The sequence below is a fragment of the Dipteris shenzhenensis genome, chromosome 1 (assembly GCF_047967505.1).
Source record: "Dipteris shenzhenensis isolate YYH24624 ecotype China chromosome 1, Dip_SZ_1.0, whole genome shotgun sequence".
NCBI lineage: Eukaryota > Viridiplantae > Streptophyta > Polypodiopsida > Gleicheniales > Dipteridaceae > Dipteris > Dipteris shenzhenensis.
The window spans coordinates 69,749,123-69,762,304 of record NC_141596.1 but is presented as its reverse complement, the minus strand read 5'-3'; the positions used below and the strand labels follow the sequence as shown (position 1 = coordinate 69,762,304).

At 42.8% G+C, this 13,182-nt stretch overlaps 1 protein-coding gene across 3 annotated transcripts; it reads right to left on the bottom strand.

Moving 5' to 3' along the window:
- Positions 1–3,142: 3,142 nt before the first annotated feature.
- Positions 3,143–6,798, bottom strand: TET10 (tetraspanin10). Of its 3 annotated transcripts, none has more exons than XM_087384086.1 (12): positions 6,450–6,798; positions 5,599–5,707; positions 5,338–5,450; positions 5,196–5,250; positions 5,010–5,065; positions 4,784–4,831; positions 4,617–4,665; positions 4,434–4,517; positions 4,249–4,316; positions 4,039–4,164; positions 3,867–3,942; positions 3,143–3,584 (listed from the first exon to the last, which is right to left on the bottom strand). In XM_087384086.1, exons 2-12 carry the CDS (start codon positions 5,647–5,649, stop codon positions 3,510–3,512), a joined length of 801 nt encoding a protein of 266 aa, XP_087240212.1. In that variant the 5' UTR covers positions 5,650–5,707; positions 6,450–6,798; the 3' UTR covers positions 3,143–3,509. The 3 variants fall into 3 exon arrangements, with proteins under 3 accessions (XP_087240212.1, XP_087240230.1, XP_087240222.1); XM_087384104.1 differs by lacking the exon at positions 6,450–6,798 and adding an exon at positions 6,194–6,270; XM_087384096.1 differs by lacking the exon at positions 6,450–6,798 and adding an exon at positions 6,132–6,200.
- Positions 6,799–13,182: the final 6,384 nt, after the last annotated feature.

Sequence of the window (13,182 nt, the reverse complement as noted above, 5' to 3'; positions counted from 1 at the left end):
CAAGCACCCCATGCTTATGGGATTACTCTTTCCTTCATCCACGTGTTATACAGTGCCTGCTGGAGGGATTATTCTTTCAAATAGATGCCTTATCGTATTAGCCACACATATATTTCCTTATGCCTTGTGAAGGGGTTTGTGCCACAAAACCCATATTCCCCCCCTTATGGGCCAAACACTTGAAACAACATCCTAGCCTTGAAATATGAGATCTTGGCACCACAAGCTCGACTTCCCACAAAGGTTAACCCATCACATGGAGACAAGAACCGAGAAACAAATCTAGCCACTTTTGCCAACACATGTGGACTACTCAGTCCATCAATCCTATGTCAGCCACCTTAAAAATTGTGCCAATCATTGCTACCTAAGACCACCTTTTTGCTGCCAACAAAATCAGCCCATAATCCTGCTCTTATGCAAACACATCTACTTGCAAACATATCTACATTTTTGTTTTAAGAGTGGACCTGGGTCTCCATCAAAATGAGCACATGTTCATCCATGAACCTATGCTCTCAATGATAGAGGTGGCTATGGCGCTATCTCGTGTGCGGACCTACCCATGGTTGTGTAAATGATAATAGAAAATCACAATGTATTTCAAGGAGAGTTTTTGGGATGTGAAGTTGTGACTTTTGCATCTATGCAAGACTCCATAGTCTAATATCTAAAGAAATATAAGTTTTTTAAAGTTTCAATTTCTAGTCTATTCCACACTTGATCATGTTTGAAGTTTAAATCATTATAAGTTATCTCAGGTTTCAACTTCGAGTGAAAAAAATATTTTTGAGTGGTTTATTTTCAAGATGTGGACAAGATTCATGCTAATCCTTAAATGTGAAGGCAAGACTTAATATAATCATGTGTTTGGAAGAGACCACAAAGACATGGGGAGAGACAAATACTATAGTGCAATAACATTGACAAAGAAGACTAATAATTTCTTTCCATGGGATGTGATGTAGATAGATATATATATATATATAAAGAGAGAGAGAGAGAGAGAGAGAGAGAGCACAATAACAATGACAACAAAAACTAATAATTTATTTCAATAGAAAGGTGAGAGAGAGAGAGAGAGAGAGAGAGAGAGAGAGAGAGTAAGCTCACCATTTTTGCACATGCTTACCAAAAAAATGCACCCATGTATCCATACATAATGCTTTAAGCAACACCTTGAATTGAGATCAAGCTAGTGCTTTGCTAAAAACACAAACAATCAACCGTATCTTGTGTGGGTAGATTCATGGATGTTTTTATCGAAAATATATTTATATATTAATATAAAATCTTGGCAAAAGTTCATCAAGCTAATTTTTTTAGTTTCACAATATTGATAGAATATACTATCCTCATATATTTTCTTTTGAATGTTGAAGTAAAAGATGTAAATCTTGGCGAAACTTCAAAACACAAAAGTTTCAAATCCTAGCGAATGTTTCAAACATTTATTTTTATCAGGGCATACAAACTTTCAAGCCCAACATAAAAGTTTCGCTTATTACCGAAACTAACATGAAAAAATCATCTCCTAGTAAATCATCGACCTAAATAACTCTATGTTTACCAAGCTCTTGAATATAATGATCCTTCCTATTGTACTTACTGTGCATTTCCTACTTACCACTGAAACATGTTTGTTCGAAATTGAGACCACTGAATGAATGAACAAATAGCATAAAGTATTGATTGAAATATTACTACTCACGAATACTGACACAAACTTATCTGACCTTCAAGGAAAAGCTCTTGTAAGGTAGCTAATGCCATTAATAAATTCTTTAAAATTAGGCTGTATCATGTAGAAATTGCGATTGCAGTTGGTGTGCAAGATGTTACATACAAGATACACTGGTCAACTCACCCATCTATCAGACACAACTGTGTCCCTATGATCCACACCATAGAGGTCAAACAAGACGGCGCATTGCTTGCTCCATTTCATGCTTATGTACTAAGATAATGGTAGGTTAAAGTGGTGAAGCAAGAGATGCGATGCTATTTTTTGCACTAGGTGCCATAGCCTTGCGACTTCCCTTTAAAAACATAGTCGCTGTACCAATGGACTCTTCAACAACATTCACATATTCCGTACTTGATTTATGAGAATGTTGTTGAGGAGTACCAATGGACTCCTCAACAACATTCACATATTCCGTACTTGATTTATGCCTTTCCCTTTAAAAACATAGTCGCTGTACCAATGGACTCCTCAACAACATTCACTTTCAGCTACTATCGACAGGTGATTCACCGAACCCATTAGGGAGTCATCAATGTAGATTCCTACACAACAAAATACTGCTAAACTCTACGTGCATTGCTTTGTCAAGGATTGCACCAAGGGTACCATCGTTATTGCTTGGATATATCAACAAGGGCTGAGAGCCCTTAGCATGAGTGCTTCAACAAATCAATGATAGCAAGGCTAATGTGACCTTGCAACCTTGCATTAGCACTCTTGGCCATTGGTTTCTTGAACACCATATAAAGAGTATAAAGCAATTAAGCCTTTTATAAAATTGTGTATCCTTTTATATTATTTCCAAATCTTTCTAGAAAGCAATCTTAGTATAGTGATAAAATAAGTGATTTTGGATGAAAAAAAAAAACAAATGATTTTTTAATGACATTGGGCTATTAAAATTCAACCAACTTTGTAGGATAATCTGCATCAATGGCAATTTGAAAAACACAACTCAATTAACTTGTTACGGTAGGTAACCTAGAAGGAAGTTTTCCTTTTCTAAGCCCTCGTTAAAACAAGTGTCGTGATTATAGGCGTTGATCTTTATGAAGATCCAAGGGTTTGAAACTTGATTTCTAGAAAAGCAAAACTTTTGTGAGCTCTCCTTAAGCCACGTGTACAATTTTAGGCCCTTGACTTTAGATTGATCTAAAGGACTAAAACACTCCTTCCAAATTTGACCCAAAAACATACTTTTTTATTCATTCTTCCCACAAATCTATTATATAAGGAGGGAGATAATTGCATATTTTCTTTCTTGCCATCACTTGATTGCGTAATTGTTGGACAAGCTCATGACCTTGCTACTGAGACTCCAATTGGATAATAGTGAGGATTCAAGTCCAATTTGGAGTTAGAGCCATGACGGAAAGTCTACCTACGGCAACCTAGTTTTTAAAAATTATAAATGGAATTCAAAAAAGGAGTGCACTCTCTCTAAGGAGCAAGTGCTAGAAACCAATTACAAGTACAAGTGAGGAGAGTTTTCAAGTCACACTACCTGTAAGGAGGCAGAATAAGACGAGTAGTGAATGACCTAAATGTCTTCACTTCAAAAATCTCGTATCTTACAAACACGTCTCAATGAAAGAATTGAGCAGAGCAAAAAATAGCAAAAATGACTGAAGGGACGGGGATGATGGAGGCGAATCGTCGAACTTTCCTCCGAGGTGCATTTTGTAGATTGATAGATAGATCATAGAACATGCATGGGTGCATCCTAGTAATCATCTTGTCAACGAAAGGTGTGCAGAGGGGATTAGTCCCAAGTTTTCTCATAAGTAGCATCTGTAGCATTTCTTCTGGCACAACACCCAATGCAATAGAGAAAAATCTGTAACATGCCATGTTGAGAAAATCGTCAATTGAAGTGAGACACACACACACACACACACTCTCTCTCTCTCTCTCTCTCACATCACTCACAACACACATGTGTATGTTGTATGTGTGTTGTGAGTGATGTGTGTGTATGTGTGTTGTGAGTGGTGTGTGTGTGTGATTTCACCCCAAAAAAAAAAAAGTGTGTGTGTGTGAGAGAGAGAGAGAGACGTATTTCATGCCGTCTAATCATGAAGGCCAAAATACAGACAGACGTTCTTTTCAGCTTACTCACCAGTAATGCAAAAACGACAATGTTGACAATGGCAACCAGCCTCCATTCCTTCTTCAGATACTGCGCAACCCCAGCCCTGCCAAACCCCGAGCAGATATATCAACATGAAAGTCCCCTATATGACCCGGCTTCCGTCGAATATAGACAGGGAGAGGTTGGAGGGGCAATATACTTGCAAGAGTCGCAATTATAGCATCTGACTGAAGGAGCGTTGCTGTATAATTTGCAATCGTTATTGGTGCTTTTTGAACGGACGGTGAGATTGTAATAAGACGCATTTCTGGCCTGGTAACCGCACCTGAGAAAAGGTACAAAATCCATGAGGCAAGGAAAGTCCGACTGTAGCAAGTTAAAGCGTAGACGCTAGCGATGGGTGACTTACTCGGATGGAGGACTGCAGCAGCCAGACTGAATCGGCGTCAAATCGGCGCTTTGATATTCTTTCAGGGTCTTCGCTCAAGCAGGATCAACACAAATACACAGATCAGCGAGGGAATCTTGCGTGATAGGAAGTCTAATCTGAATTGGAATGGAAGAAAATGTTGTGCCGTTGGTCCGTGCACTGACCTTGTACTCGTTGATCAATTTGCTGCAGGATTTAGTTTTGACTAAGCAACTCTTAAGATGTTTCCAATTCTTCGTATTGTGCAGCTGAAAAAAGGGCTTGGAAAAATTAGTAATCGGGAGATACGCCGTAAACACGGGTTCAGTTACAGTTACATCCATATATGAGCTAGCAAATTCTTTTACCGTTTTCTGCAACCAACGTGAGTAGTCCCCGAGCCGGTACTCTTTATATCTGCGATAATGCACACGTGAATTAAAGTCGGAAGTGCTCATTCTGTAACTAGCGAACATGCCTCTCATTTCGCAGTAACGACCTCAACGTATGGAGCCCCAAGTGTGGGAGTTCTTACCCCTGGCCACTTACAGCATGCCCGGCTCCACTGTTCGTCACTATAAACCTGCATGCCATACAAAAAGATAGCACTTGCATAAGGTGTGTGCCCTCAGATTCGAATTACATAATCCAAGTTTCAAGGAGATCTGATTCAGCTGAAACGCCCTTTTGCGGCTCACGTCTACACTCAGGACGATTACTTTTTGGAACATGAAAATTACAGTTGACAAATCGGTACTTACGCAAACACTGTGAATGCTGCCATTGCCGCTAGAAGAATAAACATCACGATTAGGTACTAGAGAGAGAGCAAGGTTAGGGAAATCCCAAATCGATAATTTGAAAAGAGACGAGCGCCAAGCTAAGTCTAAAATCTTTCGACGAAACCGGGTCCTTGCAACAAATACCCAATACGATGCAAAGGATACGATCCATAGGAGAATTGGTATATCTTTCCACGCTCCAATGAAACCGATCAGGGATCTGTGTAGCGAAAAGAAGAGGAAGGTAAACTGAGTTGAAGTCCGCGAGATAGACTCGAAGCAGTGTCGGGAAAGGAGGAGGGCTCACATGACCAGGATGAAACCACCAACCGCAAGCACGGGAACTGTCAGAAACTTCTCACAATCGCCATGCCTTGTCGCCAGAAAAGCACCAAATCCCAGAACAGCCAACGATAAAAGCTGCGGGGAAACAGCAAAATGTGACGACGATCCAACATTTCACAATTAATGCCCACGAGAACTTGACAGGTTGCCAAGCAGATGTTTGGTGGATGCACATCAAAATGGTAGAGAATCGAGATCAACAGAAGAGGTAGAGAAGCGATACCAGAGCAAGGAAATTCACATATTGGATCACGTAACTGCTAATTCGAGCCATTGGGCTTCACTTCCAAGTGCAGTATATTTCCAATCCGAGATCCAAGTCACCTCACGGCCTACAGTGTGGGAGAAAGGATCAGAAGACTAGAAAGGCAGATTAGAAACTGCGCAAACATTTGAAAGGTTGCAGTGCGCGCACTGCGCATTCCCGAATCCCTAGCCGCGAACTTTGTTTTGAATTGTTCACGCTAAATTGCGAATGCAACTCACCCTCAGGGGAGTGCCGATGTCGACACAGATCCCGGAGTTTGCTTGATACTATTATTACTATACCGATTACCCCGAAGTTCGAACAGTGCACAATCACATCAGGCCACCGAAGTACGTCACCGTTGATGCAGTGACTGGCGCGGCAATTGCCAGCACAAACCTGACACCTCCTGATGCCTATAGGCTATAATGCTCAGCTCGTGATGCCTACAATGCAATCTCCATTTCTCAATCCTTTCCTTTCGACTCTACCCTAGCTCAGATTGAAACCTGCAGGTAGTTTCTTGTCCTCTTTATCTTTTCGGCGGTAGCTCAAGCACCAAACCACCCACCTTGGTCTCCTGCTTACTGGGCTCCTAACATTTACGAATTTAAGGGCAAAATCCAGGGCGACGGGTATTTGCATATTTCCGCCTTTCGCTACGTACAACATTGTGTCAGTGAGTAATCCAATAACAGCAACACAAAATATGTTTCACGGCGATTGGAAATAAGGGCTCAAGGCAAGAACAGCAAGCTGGATGCAATCTAGATTCTAAACATAAGAGGGGAGAAAAATGTGCACCAGAATATCCACAATCCACCCACCTCATGAATATGAGAAGCAGCAATGGAGGCAGGCAAAGCTGCTAGCAGCTGCTGCTGCTGGTACTTTAGTGAGAGAGAACGGAGCGGAGGAGCAATATGAGAGGCAGAAATGGAGGCAGGCAAAGCTGCTGCTGCTGGTGCAGGGTGCAGCGGTGAGGGCAAGTGAGAAAGAGAACAGGGTGATGGGATTGAGGGAGGAAGGGTTACAGGAGGGACTAAATTGAAGGAGGCGGCTTGAAAGATGAGCAATGCGTCAAGGAAGGTTGGAGGGATGGAAGCAACCGAGGGGGCAGCAGGAGCAGCAGCAACAACAGTAGCAGGAAAGGAGACCATGAAAAGGAAGGGGTAACGGAAGGTATAGCGAGAACTACCTAGAGGTGATATGGACAAGATGAGATACGAGAGCTTGAAAGTTGCGGGAGCTCATGAGAGAGGACAGGGGACGGGCTGGCAAAGGTTGGTGTGGCAGGTGATGGGTCAAAAGGAGCCCACTTTTTCATCTTGCTTCTTTCATCATCTTTGAATCATCATATGGCCTAACCTGCTTGTTTCCAGGGAAGCTTGGCTTTGCAGAAGCAATGGAGCCTGCTTGCCTGCTTGTTTGCTTGTTTTTTAAGACTTCCCACCTTACTGTCTTTTGAAACTCCATCTTTTTTGTTGGAGCTTCTCGGTGATTTGTGAAGAAGACCAAACCAACAACCGATAGGTGGTGGTGAAATGTCTGCCACTGTGTGGGTGTGATACGATGTTTCAACTTGAAAAAATGGTTAATACTAAAAAAGAAGAGCATTCCAAACACCCATCGACTCCCACATATATTATTATTACTTTTTTTTAGCAGCCAAAATTGTATATTTATATATCACCCGTCATGTACACACAAGCACTTTTTTTTTTTGGGGCCCGCCCCGCACCGCTTGACTGCTCCTGCCGTCCTTCCACATGCCTCATTTCGCTATGCCCAAAGCTTCATTCATGCATAAGCTTCTTACTTACGTAATATTTAGTTGGCACTCCGTCCTGCTTTTTGCTGGCACAGCCAAGAAAAAGGCGTGGGAAAAGGGGCCTTCCAGCTAAGCTGCCTTTTCTCTGCCCATCTTTACCCGTGTACTACCTTTCTGCCTGTGCCATATTTGCAGCATCGCTAGCATTACTCATCACCAAGCCCATTCAAACATCGTACCCATATAACATGCCAACCAACCACATCAGCTCTACAAAACTAGTACTGCTCGAGTCACACGTAGCAAAGAAGGTTGGCAAGCTTGTTTTCTTCACCATGAGACCGGTTTGGTAAGGGTCGTTACGAAAGACAGACTTATAGAGAGAAGGGCTTGAAAACAATGCTTCATTACCCTTGTTTTTCACATATTGTAGGCTTGTTATAAAAAAAACAAAAAAGGACATGCCGGCTTTATTATTAATAAGGGGGAAAAGTACAAAATTTGAAAAACATTACAAAACTTGGCCGCTTTTCACGGGGGCACACTCCCCATGGCCTACTACCAAGAGGCAAGTTAAACACGCAGCCTCGACCAAGGTGTCACCTTGGTTAGATTCCGTATCGCCTCCACCCTCAGACCAACATTCACAAATGACCCAAAAACTAACTTGTTCATGACACACCATATGCCTCAAAAGATTGTGGCCCTGATATATGGCCAACACACTGAGAGGGTCGAGGGGAGATTCGTCGTCTTGCTCAAGAGAACCAGCCTCCACTTTGCACACGAATTGAACTTTTCCATCAAGCCCACCGATCTGATAAGACCGGCCGCCTTACTCCACACTCTCTTGGATACTATGTAGGACCAAAAAAGATGAGAATCATCCGCCATAGCACAGCCGCAAAGCGATCAAAGGGCGTTGATGTTTTTCCACGTTGCCATGCGTCCCCTTAGAGGCAGCCACTTATGCAAAATCTTCCATGAAAGGAAGCTTGCTTTACCCGCTTTACACTACCCCCAAGATTTCTTTAAACCTGTCTTTCCACCATTTAGGGGTTCTCCACACTTTCCTTTTGGCGCTGAGGTGACCCACCATCTAGATATTTTCAACAATAAGGCTCCTATACACCACCTTAGCAGAAACCCTCTTCAATCCCACCTTGCCCACTACCCACTGATTCACCCGCCAATCCAAGGTAGGGATTGGGTTAGAGGCCAATTCTCACTGATGACTGCCTCTAACACTTGATGCAGGACTTCCCATTCATTGTCACTAAGATGGAATTCATCCACAATCCAGCCTCTCGGTTTCCAAGAGGCTGAGCGTTGGTCCCAAATGTTCAACTAGCATCTTAGACCTTTGTTATGCATACTCCCCGGGCCAAGGGCATACATCATGTTAGGCATTGCGGGCTGCATTTATTACATATCCCTAGACACATTGCCTCATTAAGCATTACTGGAGGCTGTCCATCCAACGGTGTCACGCTAAGTGACTGGTTTTGAACCCCACTAGGCTCTCCTGCATGACAATGCTTCTTTCTCTCCTTAGGAATCTGCATAAACTCAAAGAACCGTGGGTCTTGCGTGAGTGTTCCCACATCAATTAACTGTGCCTTAAACATAGCATCAGCATCCTCTGCATCCTCAGCCTCTTTTGATCCTTTTGACTGAGAGGCACTCACACCAAAAGAATTTATAGCTTGTTGTGCCTCAACATTTTGGTCATCAAATAACTTTGGCATCCATTTAGTCAGAAGAGCAACATTTATCTTGTCAGGGCTAGGGATTCCCAGTCCGCTGACAGCTTTTGGAGCTTTCAGTGTTCCCAAGGAACATAATGCCATTTCCTTGTTTCCCCATCTTCTACCCAAAGGAAGGATCTGAACAACTTGTCTATCTCCAACTAGTGTGTCTTTTAGAAGCACCAAATAGATGCCAACTAGGTAGTTGAGGCCGAGAGAACATGTTTGATTACCAAATAGTGTGCATTCCATCCCAAGGTCATACCACTCCACACTCGAAGCTTCTGCTTCACCTTGTCTCGAAACCATTCAAAGCATTGCCTAAGAGTAACTCCTACCTCCAGAGGTGCTACGAGGTACCTGATTACTATTAGAAACATGGTGAAGGGGGAGAGAGAGAGAGAGAGAGAGAGAGAGAGAGAGAGAGAGAAAGAGAGTTACAGTGTGAGGAAATAATGCTCAAATGAAGACATAATGAAAGGCTCTCATTCATTCATCAACTATGACAAGACAAGTGAAGTACAAGCCTCATGTAGGCTACTCACTCACACCCTAGCACCTAGTGCATATGGGATAAGTCCCATGATGACACGTGGCACTCACACACATAGACTAGTACTAGATCATCTAGTACTACACACCAACACTTCACACCAACACACTCTTTGACTATGAAATCTCCAACACCCCTCTTCATAGCAAAGAGTGTGAGACCCAACATGCAAGAGTAGACCGATCCCCCCTCCACCGCAATACTGCAAAGAGTAAGTCCAACTATCCAACACCCCCCGTGTGATAGTGGCTTCTCAGTCAGCTTGTGACTGGCAAGGGCAAAGGACAACCCAGGGAAGAGGACCTCTTATGGACTCTTCAAACATTCATTTTAGAGGGACTACTCAAGACAGAGAACCTTTAACTCAAACATAGAAATATTTTTAGTCATTTTATGCATAGCAAGGGTAGGAAACCCATGATCCCGAAGTAGCTACTGCACAAGAGTGTATACATCTTGATGCAAAGAGGTATGTAGGTGAAGAACTAGGCTAGGATGCCCGTGAATAATGTGTCAATGAAGTCCATAGGAGCAGCTACCAAGGGAGATCGTGTGATGACTCTCAATATGCCGATTGGAGAGTCACCAAATGCGAAGAAGATCTTCAAAGTTGAGCAATTATGCCCAAAGGAGGCAAAATGCCCAAATGAATGTACAAGATAGTACTAAAATTACATGAGTTTGGAGAAATACCCAAATCTCTACATGGAGGAGACTTCTATACAGCTCAAGGGATGCAAAAAATAGAAATTCCCTAAATTTTGAAAATTAGGGTTTAACAAAAAATTAGGGTTTAGAAAATTTTGGGGCTTTTCAAATTTTCTTGTAGGAGAGTGTTCTTGCAACACTCAGGAGCCCTCAAATCATAGGAGCCCTAAAAATTTTGGAAGATCTAAGTAGATATTGCAAAAATTAACTTTTAGGGTTTCGGGGCAGTTAGAGATCCGAAATCTGCATGGAGCAAGTCGTGGGCTGGAGTGCTAGAAATAGCTATCAAATGCCTTCAAATGACTCAAAATGCTGCAGAGAAAGCTGTCAAGTGACCAACTACATAGCAGCAGTAATAGAAGCTTGTTCTTGGTGTTGAAAACCTCCGAAAATGTTCTGTTGAAAGCAACTTTGCAGCAGCAACTCAAAAACCCTGATTTCAGCGAAGGAGAGCTCCAAAATTGGTCGAAAATGCCTCCAAAAGGCTTGAAATTCTCCAACCAATGCGTGTAGATGGACAGCTCTATTGCAATGGCTTGGAAACCCTAAAAATAGGAATGGAAATGCTCTAAATCAGCATGTATACAAGCGCCACTTGAAGGAGATGCAAGCTAGCAGCACGTGTACACATGCCTGTTGAAAACAAGCTGACCAGTAGGGCTATGGAGAGGTTAGATGAAGAAGAGATGAGATGGCTACAGAAGGAAAGAGGCTGAAGCAGAATTAGGGTTAGGGCAAGGGTGATGAATTAGGGTTAGAGCAAGCTTGGGTGACATGGCAGCTATGGAAGGTGGCTCTGATACCATGTTAGAAACATGGTGAAGGGGGGGGGGAGAGAGAGAGAGAGAGAGAGAGAGAGAGAGAGAGAGAGAGAGTTACGGTGTGAGGAATAATGCTCAAATGAAGACATAATGAAAGGCTCTCATTCATTCATCAAGTATGACAAGATAAGTGAAGTACAAGCCTTATGTAGGCTACTCACTCACACCCTAGCACTTGGTGCATATGGGATAAGTCCCATGATGACACGTGGCACCCACACAAGACACACCCACACAAGACTAGTACTAGACCACCTAGTACTACACACCAACACACTCTTTGACTATGATATCTCCAATAATTACTGCTCCCCTTTGGATCACCTTTCCCGCAAAATGGCTCACCTAGTTGGGTTCCACCCAGCATCACAACTTATTATGAAGGACTTCTCCCAACTACATTTCAAGCCCAAGACTATACAAAAATTCTCCAAGACATTGATTAAGTTCTCCACACTTTCCTTGCACTAAGTTCGACATAGCCACCATGTCGTCTACAAATGCCGTGCACAGAATTGATCTCTCAAAGAGAGTCTCAGGCTTTTGATCCACTGTGATTCTAGCTCCAACTTAATCCTACTATAAGAGGAACTGTTCCCATCGCAAACAGAAACCAGGCCACCAAGCACCCTTGTCGGCGGACTGATCTTTTGAGGTCGAATCTCCCTACTACTCCACATTGACGCACTGTACTGCAGACACAATCATGGATAAGGAACCCACCATTTTGCAGAACGACTGAGCGAACCCCAACTTAGCTAGGACTTGTAGCAAATAATCTTACCTAATGTGATCATGCACCTTGTCGAAATAAAAACCCATCAGAACCAACTTGGAGCAAGATTGACCTACATAGTGAAGGGCTGTAACAACATTCAAAATGTTTTCAAAGATATCCCACCCTTTGAAAAAACCCTTCTGCTCACGTTCAATTGCTTTACCACAAACATCTCGAATCCTGTTGGCCAAAGCCTTCGCCAAAATTTTATATGAGGTATTGAGCATAGTTATTGGTCTCTAGTTCCCTACTCGGATATGATTAGGCCTTTTGGGGAACATTTTCATCAAACTGACATTAACATCTACAGATAAGGCTACTTCCCTACAAATTCCATCAACCATTGCAACAAAATCACACTTGATATGCTCCCAAAATGCCATGTAGGACTCCGCTATGAAGTTGTGTAGTCTCGACGGTGACTCACGTGTCGTGGGGATCTTGAAGGAATTTTGATGGAGCCTCCACTTCAAGCTACACCTTGTGAGAGCAATGCAAGGCACAAGTCATCCGCATGTGTCACTCAAGCGCTCCCAGATTGTTGCAGAGTGTGTTTCCACGAGAGAAAGAGGGAAGGGGGAGAAGGGAGAAGAGAGGAGAGAAGGGAGGGAGAAGGAGAAGGGAAGAGGAGACTGAAGGGGATGGAGCAGCAAACACACTGAAGGAACTACAAAGGAAATAAGAGAACATCCAAAGACACTCTTGCATCCAAACTTTTGCACACAACAATGAAAACCAAAGTCAACCATTTGGTCTTTTATACAAGTCACCTTTTGAAGGGAGGGCCAACCCTTTTCCTTTTAGCACTCTCTCTTTCTTTACATTTATAAGGCTCTTGGGCAAGTAGGGTGCCAAGGCATCTTTGCTATCCTTTCCATCTTTCTTCTATTGTTCCACTCTTGTGTGTCGGAAATAGCACTTGTGTTAAACATATAAGAGCGCCAAATAGCACTTGTGTTAGCCTCGCGCCTCTGAGGCCTAAGCTATTTGGGGCTGAAACCCCCTGAGTATGGTTAGTGCTTGAGTTATTTGTGGCAATTTGCTGCTTGAGCCTGTAACCGCTTGGGTTATTTGGGGTTCAAACCCCCTAAGACTTGTAACCACTTGAGTTATTTGCGGTTCAAACCCCGTGAAACTTTCACTGTACTCCTTCCATGGCTACAACTGTTGAAGTAAATCAT